The sequence below is a fragment of the Lampetra fluviatilis genome, chromosome 24 (assembly GCF_964198595.1).
Source record: "Lampetra fluviatilis chromosome 24, kcLamFluv1.1, whole genome shotgun sequence".
Lineage (NCBI taxonomy): Eukaryota > Metazoa > Chordata > Hyperoartia > Petromyzontiformes > Petromyzontidae > Lampetra > Lampetra fluviatilis.
The window spans coordinates 10,931,695-10,951,798 of NC_136298.1; the positions used below are offsets into that span (position 1 = coordinate 10,931,695).

General features: G+C 48.2%; 1 protein-coding gene across 1 annotated transcript in view; it reads left to right on the top strand.

Moving 5' to 3' along the window:
- Positions 1–20,104, top strand: part of IPO13 (importin 13) — a 70,898-nt gene that overhangs the window by 29,727 nt on the left and 21,067 nt on the right. Inside the window, exons 7-11 of the mRNA XM_078867678.1 lie at positions 1,732–1,898; positions 3,113–3,233; positions 5,930–6,077; positions 14,623–14,804; positions 16,796–16,822. Of these exons, the coding sequence (XP_078723804.1) occupies positions 1,732–1,898; positions 3,113–3,233; positions 5,930–6,077; positions 14,623–14,804; positions 16,796–16,822 (645 nt within the window). The remainder of the gene's footprint in view (positions 1–1,731; positions 1,899–3,112; positions 3,234–5,929; positions 6,078–14,622; positions 14,805–16,795; positions 16,823–20,104) is intronic.

Genomic DNA, 20,104 nt, shown 5'->3' on the forward strand with positions numbered 1-20,104 from the left:
AAGGGAGGCTATAGTTGAACACTTGCCTTTTGCACGACGATTGAGAAGGTATCGATCTTGTGTGCCTGTGCCCCAATCTTGTCTTATGGAGAAGCATCGGGGGAGAGCGGGGGGGGGGGGGGTGGCCACGAGGTGTGATCACAGGTACAGTAATTGGCCCTCCGCGTTGGTTAATGCAGCAAAAATAATCGAGAGATGGAGCGACTGTAAAGGGAAGTTATGGCTCTAGAAATCGATATTGATTGCATTGTGTCTTTCCGCTGAGGTTGTAAGAGCCTGATAGATAACTGCGCTGCCTGGCCGTGCCGCGCCGTGCGTATTGTTGGACCTTCATCAGTCTCGTTTCTGCTCGATTCTTTTTGTTGCTTTTTTCCCCGCCGTCGTTGTGGGTCGCCTTTTTTTTGTAACGTCGTCAACAGCGCGCGCGTGAGAAAAATGATCTAGTTTCCCTTTAGTAACTTTGCCGAAGGACGTGACTTTTATCCGACATAAGTGCCCTAACTCTTAATGCGTTGACAAATTAAAATTTCAGTGCGGGAGTGATAGCAAAAGCAATTGTTTTTACTCTGCAGAGGCATCTGTGAGTTTATCTTGTGTGTGCAGTTCGTTCACTCTTGCTTCATTATGCCAGGAAATGAAGATATTACATTTTTTGTATAAAGATGTCGCGGTAACGATAATATTTAGTCCGTTTGGGTGATATTTAAATACCTTCCACACTATTGCAACTCGGGCATACGCAATCTATCTTTGATGCAATTAATCAGCCGATGGGTTCTTTTTCAAGAAGTACTTTTTGACAACTTCCCATGCATTTTAATGTGAAGCTGAACACACGGCAAACTAATAGAGAACAGAGAGAATCTTGCAGCTGCTTCCTTGGCAGTAAATCATTGAGAGGGTCTCCCACTCGGGCGCAGGCAACATAGAAACAGCTCTATGTGTGTTGGTGGGTGTGCGTGTGTCTGTGGGTGTGGGGTAGCAGTAGTGTAGCGGTTAGCGCGCTGCGCTACGAACCTGGCGACCCGGGTTCGATTCCCGCTCACGGTCAACACCAGTGACGATTATCTGAACCGGTCCTGGGCCTCCCCTAGGTCGACTCAGCCTCAAATGAGTACCTGGTGCGATGTGTAAACATCGCCACCAGGGAGACAAAGGCGGCCGTGCGTGTGGTTGGCCACCCACCCCCTCGTGTGCCGTGCCGGCCTTTATAGGTGCTCGCAAACAGCACTTGCCCCCACAGTCTGTTAAGGCTATACGGGGGATCTTTGTCTGTGGGTGTGCGTGGGGAGCGATAGCGTAACGGTTAGCGTGCGGCACTACGAGCCTGGTATCCCGAGTTCGATTCCCGCTTCCGGTCAACACCAATGACGTTTATCTCAACCAGTCCTGGTCCTCCCCTAGGTTGTCTCAGCCTCAAATAGGTACCTGGTGTGATGTGTAAATATCGCCACGAGGGTGACAGTGGGCCTGGCGTGGTGCTGGCCACCCACCCCCTCATGTGCTGTGCCGACCTTCACCGGTGCTCGCTAACAGAACTTGCCCCAACAGTCTGTTAAGGTTAGACGGGGGATCTTTTGCGCTTGTGTGCGTACGTGCATCCGTGTGTTTGTGAGTGTGCACACGTTCCTGCACGTAGGTATTTATGCGCGTAGGGTGTGAGCGGTGGTGTGGTGAGTCGTGCAGTGTGCTACGACCGCATCTTTTCTGGTTGTGTTTGCGCATGTGCAGGATGACATCACGTCGCTGGGCGGTGAGAAGCAGGCCATGTACCTCCAGATGTACCGGCCCGTGTACTTCCAGCTGGTAGACGTGCTGCTCTACAAGGCACAGTTCCCCACGGACGCCGAGTATGCGTCGTGGTCAGCGGACGAGAAGGAGCAGTTCCGCATCTACAGGTGAATCAGAATCTTGAGTTAGACTGGAGGAGAAATCCGATGAGCTGTGAAGCTCTTTGTTCACAGATGTCCAGTATGGGCGGTGTCGCCAAGTTACAAGTAAACAATACAAAAAAACGATCGGAGCACAAAATCGAGCAAATGGTAAGCAAGTAGCTAAATATAAATAAATACTCAACAACATCATTATTAAGTCAAATTTGATAGCGGCATCTTCCATTGAGGTAATACTAGTCGTATTACCTCTAGATTTGAAGCTTTCGTGACTGCAAGCATTCATACTCTTAGGTTTTTTTCGGTGAAGTCACGTAGGTAAAAAATAAAATTACTAAACGTTATAATAGAAATAAAATAATAAATCACGACGTTTCGGAGGCGACACAAGTCTCCGTCATCAGGTGGGACCGTCACAGCTAAAATTACTGCTTCAAGTGAAACGTCGTGATTTATTATTTTATTTTATATCTATTATTACTTTTAGTAATTTTATTTTTTACCTACGTGACTTTACCGAAAAAAACTAAGAGTATGGTCGTATTACCGCCAGAGCGGTGAAGTACGGTCAAATAAATCCCCGTGGACCTGTCCGGTGTGTGGAGGCCCTCATCCAGCAGTGGAGTGACACAGATGCACGACCTTGCTGTTCGGAACTTGACCTTGAAATGTTTTTTTAAATAGTGTTTTTTGTTCGCGGTTTTTGCTGTTATACCAGATTTCTATTGTGTATCCGGGTCCCCATCCAAAGTGAGGGCATTCATTGCCCAATTGGTTTTACCTGTGCCAAAATATGCCAAACCAAGAGGGCGTCACACGTTATGTGTTATAAAAGGGGTTGGTTTAATAAAAAAATGATGAAAAAAGTGAGTTATTTTGATTCAGTTTGCTGGGATCATTTTCACGGTGGTTAATACCAGGAAGACGTATGTAGGCCTGTAACGCTGCATCGATTATATTATCATTGATCCTTGCGCTCACAATCCTTGTGATGATTCATATGTTTAAGAAGAGATTGTTGCCCATTGGTGCAAATGATATACAAATTAAATGCTCTCGTCATGTAATACTAATGGTGCAAACAAAACCCTACAAATGAGACGCAGGAAATTGCTAATAAAAAATTACTGGCCAAGTGAATCGTGTCGTGCCTGTTGTGCGGCGGTAGACCCCGTGTCAAACACGCGCAATCAAATAACGAGAACTTCTTGCGGTTGTAGGGTGGACATCTCGGACACGCTGATGTACGTGTACGAGATGCTGGGTCCCGAGCTGCTCAGCAACCTGTACGACAAGCTTGGACGCCTCCTCACAGCCACCGGTCAGCCCCCGCAGTGGCAGGTAAACAGACGCCCCCAATTGGCAGATCAAATCTTAGCCTTCCCATTGGAACTTAAATCTTTAGCCCCCAGTAGCAGTTAAACCCTTAACCCCACCACCCCCAGTAGGAGAGAAAGTGTTAGCCCCCCTCCAGCAGCAGATAATCCGTGAGCCCCCATAGTGACAGTTTAAATCCCCCGAGATGCTCAGGGATGTGCAAATGTAGCATTGAAGCTTTTTGGGCGACTCCTGCAGTGGCTGTTGCCAATTGTGCATTGTGATATTCCCAAGGTCCTTTTCCGCTACACTGATCTTCTTCTCATTGATGTTTCCGTCGGGATCAGAAGGAATGCGTTATTCGTTGTGGAGAAAAAAACGGGAGTTTGAGGCTGCTCACAAAATAAAGAAACGGTGGAAGTTTCGTATTTGTTGAAAGAAATAAGAGAGTACATTATTTATGGAACAATATTTAATCACAGTTGGAGAAGGCTGTCAAGTTTAAAAGTTTCGTTTATTGCACAAAAGAAAATATTATTTCGGGTGCATCGATTTGTATCGTGATGTTGCAGCAACTTTTTATTTTGTCATTGTAAGGTTTTTGCGAGATGGGCTGTCTGCGTTTCACACGATTGCCATAAACTGTTTCGCATTCGGCGTTTGAATTTGACACCCATCACATTTTATTATTTCAAGTTTCTCTTGGGGGTAGACGGGATCGCATTTATTCGTAAGGCATCTGCTTTAAAAAAACAAAGCACCAGTGATTTACCCCATTTTTCACGAACGGTACTGATTTTCTGTAAATCACCACGCAATCTCTGAGATGAAACCGACGCTATTACCCGGTGTATCGCTTTCCACAAAGTGCTGAATCGCGGCTTCTTGTCAGAGAGAAGCGAGCTGACGTCCGTGATATGGAACCAAAAAAAAATCAAGAAAACCTTTTCGGGATGTTCAGCCGAAGATAATTACTTTGCACAAACAGATGAGAAAGTCGTTGTGCGGGGGGCCGGCTTCCAGCTGAGATTAAAGAGCCTTGCTGTCTTTGCGAGCTGATGACTGTGGAATTAATTTTCTTAACTTGTGCCGCAGCATTTTTCTAAATAACAAGGCACCGAGGATCATAGAATGTGGCCCTTGAAACTCATGTAATTATAGAAGGCTTGTAAACAAACTCATTTATGCTTTGTTGCGGAGCATTATGGGTAAATCCATAATAAGCAGACGTTCATAAGCATAACTTTATCCCGACTCTGCCGATGAGACCCACGAGGTCAAAACTGGTCCAGAGTTTGCTTACTGAAAAGCTGCTTGAAAACATTGTTCTTCAAAGACAATAGGCCAATTGGATTATAACATTTTTTTGTTCACTATGTGCATACACATGAGTTGTGCTAAATTTGAAGACTCGTGTCTCCATCACAGATAAACAACACTCTCTCTGCTTGTCATTTTCTTCTCTTTGAGAAATTCTGATTTGTTTTATTATCAGTTATGAATGTGACAGGCCTCTGGTCCCCCACTGTTGGATTTTCTCCAACAATTTTTGTGACATTTACTTCAATGTGGGTAAATTAAAACATTGATTCATTACATTGACTGCGAGTGATATGGGACGCGTCCTGAAATGCTCCCTTTTAAAAGCTGTGTCTATTGTACTCTTTGAGAAATTAGTTTCCTAGGTTCATTCGATTTGTTTTGCTTATCGCCCTATTTTGTTTTTCACTTCATTGAAATGCGCGTCGCTCCGTTAAGTGTCAGTTGCAGGTTGGTTATTTTTGCGAATAAATAACGTTGGGTGGCATTTAGATGTCGATGCTTCGAAGCTTTCATTATTAACGAGTTAAACAAATTGATCAACTGTGTCGGAGCAGTTGTCTGTATTTATTGTTGCTTCCTTGGGCTATGCATTGTGGCTGCGAAGTGAAACATTGCTGAGGGAAAACTGTCCCAGGGCATCCTAAGGCATGCAAAGCCCTTCAGCGATAATATATAATTCCCATATTTAATTCACACTGTAATACAACTGAGGTTTGATCTATCGTTAGTTTAACCACGTAAGCTTGATCTATCGTGCTTTTCGCTCGGTCCTTTCGATATTATTGCTACTCTTGTGGTTTTTATTCGTCCGTGTGTTGGGCACCCGTGCTCGCACACACACACACAATACCGCGTCGGCCTACGACCCAGTCGCCCTATTGCACCCAATATAAAATAAATGCAATGCTATTAGCAATCGCAATACATCATGTAATTGGCAATCCAAAATATAACCGCAAAAACTGTTTGAAAAGGGGCTATACATTTTGACTTAAAATGTGAAAGACTTAAATCTTAATAAAGCAAAGCTAATGGATATAAATGCCCAAGATGGCAAATGCTACCTCAACAGCAGTAGCATCTTAACTTGAAAGCAGCCATTCAGACAGTACTCTTTAGTGAATAAAAATTCACGATGGGCAAGGATTCTTGAATCCATTTATGCGAAGCTTTGAGTGTTGCCCCCGGCTACTTGTGGGTTTTCTCCAGGTACAGTACTCGAGTTCCCTCCCACACGCCAACCGCTCATGAATGGAATGAACAAAACTTGGTGAGACCTTGCTGAGGCTTTCCTTGGTAAACAGCGGAGCGTTATTATTATTACGATTGTTGTCCTTACGGTTCATGACGGTTCACATCAGCCCAGCACCAAGTGGCTAACGTTTGCCCTGTTGCAGCAAACGGAAGCCTTCCTCTACGGGTTCCAGTCCATCGCGGAGACTCTGGACGTCAACGACTCGGACGTTATCCCGGGACTCATCGGCCTCATCCCGCGCATCACCGTGGGCAATGTGCAGCTGGCTGACACCATCATGTTCACAATCGGTAAGCGCCGGTCGGAGGCATGGGCACTCTAAGCCTCTCTCTCTCTTACAACAAAAACAAAAATTAGTCGGTACTTAAGGTGTTTTTAAGACCGAAACAGCAAGGCTCCTTCACATTTCTGACAAATCGCCTGAAGAAGCTGGTTGTAATCACCAGCAAAACGTCATACTCAAATTGTAAATGTTGTTTGCTCTTGAACACACCTGTGCGCTGAAGTAGTAACTCATTGGCATGTTTTGTTTACGTGATGAACTTTAATAATCGACTGTGCGGGATAGTGGTGGGTTAACGACACATTTCTATTTACGCGATCTAACCCAAAAAACTTTTATCAGGCATAATATTGCTCGTGAAAGCCTTTGTCTTAAATGGACAACAATTAGTATTTTTGTAGCATCTCATCATGGTGCTTGAAAAAATACGTTCGAATATATGGAGTGGAAGCGACGGGGGGGTGGGGGGGGGTTGGTAGGATGGGTGCAGAGAAACACACGAGAGGGAGAAACACCGTGGCACAGCAACTAGAGGAGTTCAGCACCAACAATAGTCCCGGGGACAGCCGTTGGTGTTCCTATGAGTCCCAGGGCATCCATAAAGGTCTGGAGCGGTTTACCAATAAATCCCAGGGACAGCCTTGAGCAGAGTCTCTGGGCACTTGCGAGGCTGAAGCCCTTCAGCAAATCCCAAACTTAAACTCTCTATCTGTCTCTTCTGTCAGTCATTGGGGCTGCTCATTAGGCTGGACGAACTTCTTACACCCCTTCCTTTGGCTGGTGATGGCGATCGTCTCCCGTCGGCTTACGTTCTCTCTCTTTTAAGCCGTACTCATTTCAAGCCGTCGGTCCACCTCGCTCATCGGCGGCGTCTGCTTCTTGCCTGTTCTTCCGCAAGCCCAGTGCGAGACCGCTAATGGGCGTTTGTCAGCCTCCATTCATGCTCATTGGCAGGGATGGTTTTACTTTATTAATGTTGCCCTTACGGGCACGCCTGTTTGTGTTCTATAATGCGGGTGCAATTATTCCCCCCTCTGGCTCCGTTATTCCAGAATTTGTCACAATTCCGGGTCACAATTTGATTTCAGAATCTTATTATTTGTATTACTGTGGTGAATGTAGCACCACTTGTGGCTGCAGGGATCCAGTGAACACACTGAAAAACATTAATTATTACATTTGCAATAAGATTAGATGAATCGATGCATCCGTAATATACCTCTGCTATGTGTACGTGTCTCTGCATCTTCACTTTTTAAATCGTAATTTTATTCTGCGTGCAGTACCACTGGCTTTTCCGTTGTCAGAAATATTGACCTTAATTTTTCTTGCAACAAAAAAAGTGTCCAGAATTTTTGTTGTTGTTGTAGTTCTGAGGAAAAAAGCCCCACATGCTGTATATATATGATATAGGCTTCTCTATTTTACACTATAAAAAAATGTTTAATGGACATGCCTTGGTGACCTCTAACGTACAAAAAAATATAAAGCAACGACAGCAAAGACAAATTGCAGCCTGGGGCTGTGCATAGCCCCCAGAGGTAGGGGGGGGGGGGATTTGAAACCTTCACACCAACCCGTTCCCTCCCTCGCCTCCCTGGTTTTTGCAAGTGGAGACAATTGCCTGGCAACCAGGCCCTTTGCCAAGGAAGCACGCAGGCTCGCTCTGCTCAGTACTACCGCCTCGAGGTCTCCATCAGTACCGGCAGAAAAGCTGCTTTGGGTGATTCTGCAAAATGCATGCCCCCTCTCCCTTTTGAAGCGCCGCAAGCCGATTCTGGCGGCATGAAGCCGCCCCGTGGCCTGTGCAGTCGGATTCGATTTGCACGGTAAAAAGAGGTGCATTGAAAGCCAGCTACAAAGGCATTATTTTTATCACGTGTGCTTTTTTTTTACTTTTGACGGGATTGCCGTGTTTTTGTTGTGAAAAGAAAACAAAAGTTTTCTGTAAAATGCCGATGAGCTCGCTTTGCCACAATGTTTGCAGGACTGACCTCTGCTGAGGAATGTGTTTTTTTTTTTTCCCGGTTGCCGCGAAGGTGCAGCGGAGAACGAATGGCTTGTGTCTGAAGGGCACGTGTGCTGATGCATGTGCGTTTGCGTCGGTGCTTTGGAGCATCAACGGGGATGTGCTTACGCGCGCACAAAATCGGCGGTGCGGCCGTGCCGCGCGTTCCTTGTCCATCGTCGAATCCGCGGCTCTTTTGTCCGCGATTGTGGAAAAGAGGGGGGTTTGCCTTGGATGCCATTGTTGACGAGCCACAGTGAAGAGGCCGCAGTGGACTGTGCCCCCAAGATGCACCTCAATGTAAATGATGAATCAGAGCGGGTAGCCTTGTCCTTGAGGATTGAGGAATACCGCTCGTTACATCGGCTTGTTATCGTAGCATTATGCTCGGTAGGAAGATCGCGTTGCCTTTGCCATGTGTGCGGATTTAACTCTTTGTCTTGCCGTAGAATCGCTGGCTGCGAGTCATCGCATTGTTCCAGTTCCCCTTTTATTAAACGGTATGAAGGTCCCTTGATGCTATTTACCCAACTAAGCCATTGAATCCAGTGTTCTGACCAGATTATCCTTGCGAACGGGCGCCGCCCTTTGAGTGCTGCCAGGCTGGTTTATTGTCTCCACCCCCCCCCGCTCCCTCCCGGCAGCAGCCCCTGTCAATTGCGGAACATGGGAAGCAGATGGGAAGCTGTAATGTTATACGCACCTATAATGCGCTCCAAGACGCAGCCCGTAATAGGTAAACGCAACGCTCGAACATTTATTCTCTGCTAGAGTGCAGATTATTGGCTCGGCGGGTGGGCATCGTTTGGGTGGCGCTCGGAGGCGCAGCCTCGGTGTCTTGAGGCGCGCCAGCGAGTTTAGGGGGTTCGTTTTCTATCACATCCCTTCGCTGCGTCGGTTTTTTTGTTGCGGCGTTTCAATGACGAATGAGTTGATGGTTTTTAACAGTCGGCGTTGCTGTGTAAAATAAAAAACACACGCACACTATTATTGTTCGGCAAATGCCGGTGACTGAAAAGGGAATCGAGAAAAGAAAAAATGGGGGATTAGTACCGACCGACCTCCGTATCTGCCGCGCAAATTCATTTCACACTTGGTTAGAATTGTGCATTGATCCTCGCATTTGCATTTCGCCCAGCGTAGGGACAAGCCCCCCCGTTTGACATTACCAGGCTGCTCATTTAAATTTTACAGGACCCTGTCATGTCCAATCTATTCGCCCAAAAAGAATTTGTTCGGCTCGTGTATTGTTTAAAATAATTATCAAAATGTGCAGTGAACCTCTGCGTGTATACAAGAGAGTGGTTATGTCATCTTCTGCTTTTTGTGGACCACTCGCGTTGTAAAGATGCACCGGCTAATATCCATTCCTCATCCCATGATGGCATGCATCAATGTTTTTCATGTTATTTATGTTGTTTATAATCGGTTCATGTGATGCAGCAGCCAATAGAGGCACAGCCACTCACGGAATTGTAAAACAAATTTGAATCGAACACATGGATCGAGACTCCTCATTTTCTCAAGTGAATCATTCCACCCCGACTGAAAACCTTAACTGTGAAATAGCATACACTAAATTAATTAACTTACAAGTATTTACATATGCCAGGTATACACAGCGTACCTATTTCTGCTGAACGTGCGTAACATGTGACTTCTGCTCTTAACACTAACAGACTTGAAGGTAAACGGTCTATTGTCCTTCCCAATTTCCTCAAATCCCTCTAAATTATGGATGCGGCAAAAAGCAAACACTGCGCGCGGCGCTAATGAGCCTGCACGACTGCAGAGTTCTCGAGCCAGCCTCGCCGAGCGCACGAGCACACGCTACGGCACTCGGTTATGGCCACAGGCGCCGCGACCCGGTGATGCGCGGACAGCGCGTTGCAAGCCCCGCGTCTGCCCCGTGAGCGCTGGCCAATGCCCTCTTCGGCGTCCCTTGCACTAACCTCGGCGGCTTTTGCCGTAGTAAAAGAAAGAAACGGGATTGGCCTCGCCGCTCGTGGCCATCCGTGTCGCGCACTGCGGTGCGAATATCGAAGCGTGGTTGGGGTGGCTTGGCGGTTGTGTTGGATTTGACAAAAAATTTGGTCGGGCTCAAACCTGTACCGGGATGCACCGCACCATGAAAATAATCGGGGGCAAAAATTCGCCTCTTGGCACGATTTGTGAAACCTCGCGAAGGCTGTCACACGCGGCAGGTGGGGGAGAAAATAAAATTATGCCGGCGAAAAAGGTCAAATGGTCAGACTGTTTGCACGCTGCTGAAATTACAGACTGCGAAATTACACAATGTCGCTATTGCCCCGAATCACCCAGTGTTCTCCAAATCACTTCGCTTTTGTGAGTGGAGTTTGCCATGTACGTTCAGTTGCATGGATAGTGGAGCGCAGACTGCATCTATTAGCAATGATAAGCAAATGAGCCAACGCGTGGCCCGGGCGATTGCGCGTGCCGCTGAAATTATTTATAATTTGAGCGTGCGCTCCGAATGGTATTCCGCAAAAAAAAGAGCTAAAAAAAAATCCATATTCACCATGTCCTGTGTGTAGTGCAGGGAATATACAGAACGTTGTCAGGCAGATTGGTGTTTCATGGACACTCTGTGGATTGTCGGCTAAATACCAGGTACTGCATTTAATATACCAGCTGCTGCACCGCTAATGTAACGTCACCTTGTGAACGGCAGATTAATTCTACGCATAGCTGTGGCCGAAACACAAATAGAGAACCTAACCCCTCGTGTAATGTTTTTTTTCATCACTTGGGGTTCCAGGAGAGACATTACGCCAATAAATCAATTCCAGCGCGGTGCATTGCATGTTTAAAATAGCAAAGACCAATTAAAATTAAAGCAACTCGTTGCCAGCAAACGTATTTTTAGCCGAGTTACATCAACGCTCGAGGCGCAGGCTTTGAAAGCGATGTGTTTTTCTTGCGAAAGAGAATTTGTAAATGGTGTCCGTTGGACGTGTAATTTTCCTGCCCCAGCGCAACACATGCCTCGTTAATTATACGGGTGCCTAATTGGAACCGAGTGCTCCACCGTTTCACCCGTCTCCGCCGCGGCCTGCCCGGGCTGCTCGTCAGCCACTAGCAGCACGGGATTATCTTTATTTTTGCTCTCACGATTGTGTGTATTATTATTATTTTCACGCTTTTATATTTTTAGTTTCAAATTTATGTAACCGTGCCCTTTAAATTTAGATTCAGCGGTGTTAAACAATGGTCCCATCATCGTGGGACCTCCTTTGCCAGTACCAAAATATACTAATAGGGGTTTCCCCCTTCTTTCTGGCAACAAAACTGACACCTTTTGCAAGGAATCATGTTTACATTAACCACAATACCTGCAGTCAAATGCAAACAAAAACAATACTCTGATAATTTATGCATTTGCTACTGGCAAAGGAGGTCCCATGATGTAGCTGCTCACCCCGAGCTCTCATTACTCTGATGGTGCGTTGTCTTTGAACTGTGTGCGCCTTTTGGCGTCATCTGGTTGAACACCATATGAGACTAAGCTCTAAAGAAAGCTGTCTGGTGTGGACCAATCAGTTTCAAGGACAATGTATAAATGATCAGAGTATTGTGTTTTTGTTTGCATTTGACTGCAAGTATTGTGGTTAATGTAAACATGATTCCTTGCAAAAGGTGTCAGTTTTGTTGCCAGAAAAAAGGGGGAAACCCCTATTAGTAATGGTCCCATCATTATTTTTTTTTATTCCTTACATAGGCTTGTTAAATCGTTGCTGTTGTTGCAAACCGTTTTGAGCTGTGCAGAGGAACCTTGCACCCAAAGGTTACCGAGCACCCAGCGCAGGTGCTTTAGTTGTGAATGATAGAAGCGCGCACAGTTTCACGTGAAATATTGCACGGAAATGCATTGCGACGGCTTGCTGTTTAATTCGTGTGCCGCGTTGATGATCTCAATTTGTGACCCTGCATTACAGCCCAGACACTCTAATCTCCTTTAATTAGTTGGAATAAATTAGACTCGTTATTTCCTAATATGTTAAGGACATTATTTATTGTGGACATCAGCTGCCTTCCTCGCCCCGGTTATAGCTCACCGTGCCGAGTCGGTGATATTTATTGTACCTTCATAAAGAAAAGGATCGCGCGCCTGAGAACTAATTTTGACATCTCGATATTCTCTCCTCCGTGCATGTCCACAGCAAAGGCGGCAGCTGTCAAAATGAATATAGTCATGACCACTTGGACATGCTTATTTGAGGCAATGTGGCCGCAATCATGTCTTTCCGTATAGCACAAGATTTCCTTGAATTTCCACCCCCCCCCCCCACTCTCTTCATTGACCTGATCCCAGCTGTCTTTGCCGCGGAGCCGGCTGTCGCTATGGCAGCTGCCTCCTCGCTATTGGCTCCGCCGCTATCCCCCACGGGCTGTGGGGGCCGCGATGCGTCTCGGCGTACAGTGCCTCCACGAGCGTGCACGGCACGTGTAGCCGGCGCGTGTAGCCCGCGCGTGTAGCCCGCGCGTGTAGCCCGCGCATGAAGCCGGCGCGTGAAGCCGGCGCGTGAAGCTGCCACGTGAAGCCGGCGCGTGAAGCTGCCACGTGTAGCCCGCACGTGTAGCCCGCGCGTGAAGCCGGCGCGTGAAGCCCGCGCGTGAAGCCGGCGCGTGAAGCCGGCGCGTGAAGCCGGCGCGTGAAGCCGGCGCGTGAAGCCGGCGCGTGAAGCCGGCGCGTGAAGCCGGCGCGTGAAGCCGGCGCGTGAAGCCGGCGCGTGAAGCCGGCGCGTGAAGCCCGCGCGTGAAGCCCGCGCGTGAAGCCGGCGCGTGAAGCCCGCGCGTGAAGCCGGCGCGTGAAGCCGGCGCGTGAAGCCGGCGCGTGAAGCCGGCGCGTGAAGCCGCCGCGTGAAGCCGCCGCGTGTAGCCCGCGCGTGTAGCCCGCGCGTGAAGCCGGCGCGTGTAGCCCGCGCGTGTACCCCGCGCGTGAAGCCGGCGCGTGAAGCCGGCGCGTGAAGCCCGCGCGTGTAGCCGGCACGTGTAGTCGGCACGTGCACATGCGCGCTTGCCAGTGCCGACCGCCAAATTGCTGGAACTATTACCTATCGGTTCCGGCAGCCCTCCCAACGCCGCCGTTCCACAGCTCGGTATCTCCATGTGGTGCCTTGCCTGCCTCCAGATATCGGCTATCTCAAATATTCACAATGTTATGCAGGCGGCACCCCGCCGTGTCTTGTCAACATTTTCTGCCTGTGCCCTCTCTCTCTCTCGCCTCGGAAGAAAGCCCATTGTCTAAAGTTAGCCTCGTTATATTTTTATTGTATCAAGTGGTGGTGATGTTTTTCATTCATTTTGTGCATTATCCATATCCAGCAGAAGTGTCATGATTTGATTCAATAATTTACCTTTGTTATTGTGGTGAATGTAGCGCCTCTTGTGGCAGCAGGGGTTACGTGAACCAATTGCATACAACATTTACGAATTTTAAATAATCAGACGATTCATCAATGCTTGTCTATCTAACGGAATCAGTTGCTCACTAAAATGAGCCAAAATAAAGAGTAATGGACATGGAACTCTGTTTATCTTGACTTACCAACATGAGTAAGTGTGCATTGTTGTATGTGACCTGCCACACTCACTTTACCTAGCCAGCGCTGGATTTGAAGGCATCAGTCGGACAAAGAGCTAATCCACAATTGATTTGAGAGATTTTTGGTGCTTTTCTCATATGACCTTTGTTGATATATACTCCATTGAGTAAGACCTGTCAGTCAAAACATTGATTTTGTTGTATATCCTTTTGCCCCCTTCAAATGAAATCGTGTTATTTTTTGCGCGGGGTGATTTTTGTTCATTTCTGTTCATTCTCACACCATTCAGTAATCGTTCGATATATTTTAGATCTGTTTTGAAAACTCGCCTCTTTAAACTGGCCATCACCCACGAGTTCTGGCCGTTTACTCCGCAGGTTCTGTTTAATTCCTGCTTTCCATACACGGTGCATGGGGATCTGCGGACGAAATGCACCTCACAAATGTCAATTATTATTCACACAGAATGTGTAATGCAGCCGCACGCCGTCATTCGACCATCGGGAGCCTTGGGGGCCCTTCCCCTTTGGGAGGGGGAAACACGGCGCGTGCCGACACACCGTGTGCCCACGTGCCAGAGGTCGCAAACGGGTTTTGATTTCTTACCCGTACCCATACCCGGCCGCACCAGGGTCGCAAACGGGTACCCGTACCCGGCCCGGTATCGGGTACGGTACCCGATACCCGGCCGGGTACGGGTAGCCGGGTACGGGTAGGGTACGGGTATCGGGTACCCGATTACGACCTCTGGGATGAAGCCATGTTGCAGGCGCGGGTGGGTTGATTCTAGGAACTTTAATTGTGAGAAGAGACAAGACGTTGGGAAATGAGTGACAAACGGTTACTCACCAGTGACTCACGGCCTACCCGTACCCGGCCGCACCAGGGTCGCAAACGGGTACCCGTTAGGGAGGTGCGGTAGGGTACGGGTATCGGGTACCTGGTTGCGACCTCTGCCACGTGCTTCGGGTGTTCAGGTGCACTGGCGGAGTGGCTCGCCGACCACCCCGTGATGCTGACGGGGGTGCTGCCCCTCGTGCTGCAAGCGCTGGCCAACCCGGAGCTGTCCATCTCCAGCGTCTCCACGCTCAAGAAGCTGTGTCGCGAGTGCAAGCACGACCTGGGCCCCTACGCGCCCAGCATCATGGCCGTGTCGCAGGTTAGCCCCCCCCTCTCACCCCCCCCCCCCCGGGGGTTCATCCCCCAAGAGGGAGAGATGTATATGGGGTGATCCCTTTCTAGATACCCCATTTATTTCTCGAGATCAAAGATGTCATCATCGTGGCCAAAGCCGAGGGATGCAGCCGCACCTCCCCAATGCTTCTATACCCCCTGCTCTGGCTGCATAGTAAACACGCGGCTTTCAAGGTCTGCCCAAACAATGTCCCACCATCTGCCCTTAGGGCTTCATAACGAGCGTCATTGAACGCTGAAAGCAAATCGGACCGGGGCTTTGTTCGACTCGCGCTTAAAAACGTAATGAGTCTTTTTAAGATTGGTGGGGATACATTTAGAGACTTTCATTGAACATGTTATTTTCTCTGTTACTTCTCTCTCCGTTTTGTGGGGTAACTATAAGTGGAACACCTTGTACCACACTGGGACATGCATACACACACGCACACTGAGAGATGATTGCAACATCGCAGGACTGTGAGAGATGGAAGCTGTCTAAGGAGGCTTTCTTCCTGCGGTAACTTTAATCGTTGTGATGGTGATTGACGATAATTTAAGCACACCAGTGGCATGGAATGACTAAAACCACTTAACCTGGTGCCATTTGTGAAATTGTTACAATTTGGCGAAATGATTTTAGTCGGTAATGGAATCTATTAGTGTCTTGTTGTTGTTGCATCTGGCATGTGAGCCTACAATCATTCACCCACCGTACCCAACCTCCACAAGTTATGATATGTCTCGATTCACAGTCACAATTCTATTCGAGAATTGGCTATTCAATTATATCTACTTTATCACCTGTGTTCTGTCTCGCAGTGTATTTCCTCCGTCTGTTAGTCTCGTCTGTCTCGTTTGTATTGCCCCCTGTTGTTCCCGCCATTTCCAAAAATGTTACATTTGCGTATTATGTGGATGCAGAGTAAATAATTAATTCTATGCATAGTAGCATGTGTACGAATCAATTATAATCGATGTCTCATTACGCGAGCTGCCCTCATGCTCACGGCTGCACTCTTAACATGCGTGCTTGTATGTCTTCTTGGTTCTTTCGGTAAAGTCACGTAGAATGGAAATAATAAAATAAAACATAATAAAATAATTCTCACGACGTTTCGGCCACAACGCAACATCGTGAGAATTATTTTAGTATGTTTTATTTTATTATTTTATTATTTCCATTCTACGTGACTTTACCGAAAGAACCAAGGAAATGAATCCCTGCAGTCACGAAAGCTTTAAATCGTGTGTGTATGCTCGCACACTGCCAGGTCACTGTGTTGACATGTCTGGTTTGTCCTACAAAGGCTGTTGTCTCCCTGTCTGCGGCCGTATTATTTATTCAATGGATGTGCTTGAGGCTAAGGTTGACCGGTGTGATGTAATTAAGTACTCTTGTAGTCGTTGTTTAAACAAAGAGTATTTATTGTAAGCGATAGGTTTCTGCACACAGCCTGGGAATGCTGATCATCAGGCTGGGATTATCCATATCAGGGTGTTTGCACTCACTGTGTTAGGGAACCCTCTGCCTTTTGCAGCGCCATCCCAGTGGGCACGGATAGCCCGATGGCAGGGGTGTAAAACATTTGCCCCGAATGGGCCCCGATCTCTCGTCCGATCGCCGAAGCTCAGCAGGTGTTGAGCCTGTGAAGCGCTTGGATGGGCGTTTACCGCCGTGCCACAGAACGGGGCGTCGGAGGCTACTGCGGGGCTATGCTGTCCGCAGGCAGCGGCGCTGCGAAAGCTGTCGTTGTGCTGTACTCGGCTCCAACATCTATGTTCCCTGCCTTCAACTCGCACTGACCAGCGTGATAAAGTATGGTGAAATAACTGTTATGCATATCGTCGGGCAAGTCCCTAATTCAGCATTTGATTTAAAATAGGGCTGTACGTGTACAATGTATCGTGCATTTCACAATTTTGACTGTGCTCCTGTGTATTTGTTTTTTCTCTCCACCATTGTTCACCGACCAGGAGGTGCTCGTGAAGCAGATTCACAAGGTAATTCTCTCCTCTAACTTCCCTCTGGACTGTGACCAATCGTGTTTGGCCACTGACCCTGCGTGAGATGCAGGGGGAGGTGGCGTGGATGTCCACGGGCGTTAAGTGGCGGTGATGCCAAATGGGGTCAGACCAACCATGTGTCGCATGTCGAGATGTCACGCTTGAATTGCGGCAGTAACTTGGGGGGGGAGGTGAAGGTGGGAGGAGGTGGGAGGAGGTGGGAGGAGGTGGGGGGTGGGAGGAGGTGGGGGTGGGAGGAGGTGGGGGTGGGAGGAGGTGGGGGTGGGAGGAGGTGGGGGTGGGAGGAGGTGGGAGGAGGTGGGGGGTGGGGGTGGGAGGAGGTGGGGGGTGGGAGGAGGTGGGGGGTGAGAGGAGGTGGGGGGTGAGGGGAGGTGGGGGGTGAGGGGGGGTGGGAGGAGGTGGGGGATGGGGGGTGGGATGTTCAGCGTATACCAAGTGTCAAGCATTGTTCTTATGTCAATTCCGTCATCCACGGGCGTTGTCTTCACATGCTATTCATTAGCAATTCCCGCAGGGTTGTGAACGTGTGCAGAGGAGGCTTTTGAGGCAGGAATGCAGTGCCCACCACTGGCACCAGATTCACCCCACCCCCACTCTCTCTACCCACAAGCCCTCACTTTCTTCTCTGCACCGCAATGGGTTGCAGCATGGACTTCAGCCACCTTAAAGAGTTGGAAAAATTATAGTGGATGCCAAAAGTGCAAGGGTGGGGGGGGGGGAGAACTGCAATACCTGTAAGGTGTTTTTACCTAATTATATCCCACTGTGATGTTCGTAAGTTCACACGATCCAACTTGTGCACAGCGCACTGAGCCTCTGCAGATAAATTATTCACGAGCCGTACTCGCTGCTGGGCTGTGTGGGTTGGGTGAAGCTGTTTCTCTGCACTACCTGCACACACTTACTCATTGTTTCTCTATTGTTGGAGACTAAATTATAGCGAAACCACTCTCCTGAAAATGATTTGTGGAGGTGGGCCCGGGTGACTTGGCAGGGATGATACTCTTATCAGAGCTCAGAGTCGGCACCGCTAAGTGAGATCCTTTGTTTGAATTCTATATACAGCCATCCGTGATTATATGGAGGTTTGCAATGTGGCAAGCTGATGGTCTCAGTCTGATCACCAATGAATGCACAAAACACTATCATGTTCAACCAGATGCTTCATTCAATTCGACTTGATTCCAGTTCTGAGAATTGCTAACTTGGTACACACGACGACCACTAATATATTTAATATATTCCCCCGAATGTAGATAAAATGTCATAATGAAGTGATATCAGGAATAACTCTGTGACCTCATCATCTGGTGCCATTACCAATACACGGGGTGATGCTCTGCTAGTTGGGAGTTCCAAATGTAAAAAAATTCTACTTTTGAAAAACACACCATTAGCACAATTCGAACATATTTCTGCACTCTTAAAAAAAACCCCAAAAAATCCAATTCTTATTTTTTTTACATTTTCGATATTTCTGTTTTTTTCCTTTCTCGAGCAATTGTTGGGAGGCGTGTTACGGCAGTGATTCATGTGTGCGCCCTCCTCGGGGGCACAGCATTTCCCCTTTGCTCACAGTTGCCGCCTGACACTGTGATGCTTTTGAGACAATTTCATAAAGTGGTAAACTAATTAGCTCACCCCACGGGATTTCTTTCCTTCAAGTTATGAGCAAAAAGTATACCGGTAAGAGGCCTCTGAAATGGCGGTGCCTTTCCACCAATTAAAATTCTTAGCGTAAAAATTGCCTGGCGTCGCTTTATCGCTCACTTTTTTTGCCTACAATTTAGTTTATCCATTCCAACAATCGAGAGACAGTATATACGTTTCTGGAGCTGCTGAGCATTTGATAAAAATGTAATTAGCCAAACTGTTGATATAACATGGCCCACAGACAGTGCCACTCAATGGTGAGATCCCAGAGCGGGGATAAATGGCACTGAAATGCGGACACCATAGAAGAGGATGCCTCAACACGGGGGTGGGTGGGGGTGTGGAAAATAGCTATGAATCAATGCATGACACCTGCTTTCACGTGCGTGTGACAGCAATCATTAGGAGCTCATTACCTCGTGCATCTACGTCTCGTAGCCGTACCCTCCTAGCTACCGCTGTTGCCGCAGCAAAGTAATTAACAGCTGGCGTTTTTACCGCGGTCTTTGGGGGCTCCTGCGACCGCATCCCCGCGGCGAGCGGTCCACGACCACCACCGCCGCCCTGGAGGCCACGGAAAAGTCGCCACGCTTCCTTCCGTGCACGCACTCCGGCGGCCGTGGACGGAAACGCAAAGTGAATTCCCGCTCGCGCTCGCACACAGCGCTTCCTCGTCATGCGCTCGGAGGAGGGGGGGGGGCTCGGAGCCTCGCGCCACCCCCCCCTAACCCATAAGCCCCCACCTCTCGGTTACCCCCCCCCTCCCTTAGGGAGACATTGTCCCTCATGCTGTCACACTCGCTGCTCATGAATAATTGATGCATTCACCTGCATTGGGCGCAATAATGAAGGGCCCCCTCGCTCCGCGCTCCATAAAGCAGGCCTTGTAAAGCTCGTCTGACGCGCTGTAAGCCCTGTAAATGGGTGGCCGGTGGAATTGGTACCTCCGCAGACTGTGAATTATCTAATGAGGCTTGCTGTGCGCTTTCAGAAGCCTGGGTTTGATCAATATTTTGACGCTGATTGAAGGCAGTTGTGGAGCTGCTTTTAGGGCACTGCAGACTCCCTTCTAATCTGCACCGCCACGTGCAACACTGTCGGGGCTCTGCAGGAAATTGGAATTGCAGTATTTTGACGTTTGAAGTGACTGCAAGGTCTCGTAAAAAAAACTAGTCGTTTTTACTCCGTGTGATTTGGCACTATGCATGGTAATGACATTTTATTTTAATCATCAGGGGGTCTCAAGACTCTTTTTCAATGCAGTACTGCATTTGGATGTTTAGCGGATTTCATTCGTGAATTATTTGCGTGCGTGCGGCAACCTGCATACACCGGAGAGGCTGACGCCCGAGCGCTCCGCACGCACGAGTTGACAACCACGTTGCTTTACTGCCACATCTCGTCCACTTCGCAGCCCCCCCCCCCCCCCGCAGGTTTTGAAGTTTCTCAGACCTCTGCAATTCACCACACAGATCCTGTGCACAGAGTAGGTAGGGTGTTGAACGTGTGCTCTGTGTACTCACTCAAAGGCTGGGGTTTATGGATCACTTCAGAAGAGAGTTCTGTGTGACTGTGCCGGAGAGCTGATATGTAAAAGCCGGCACC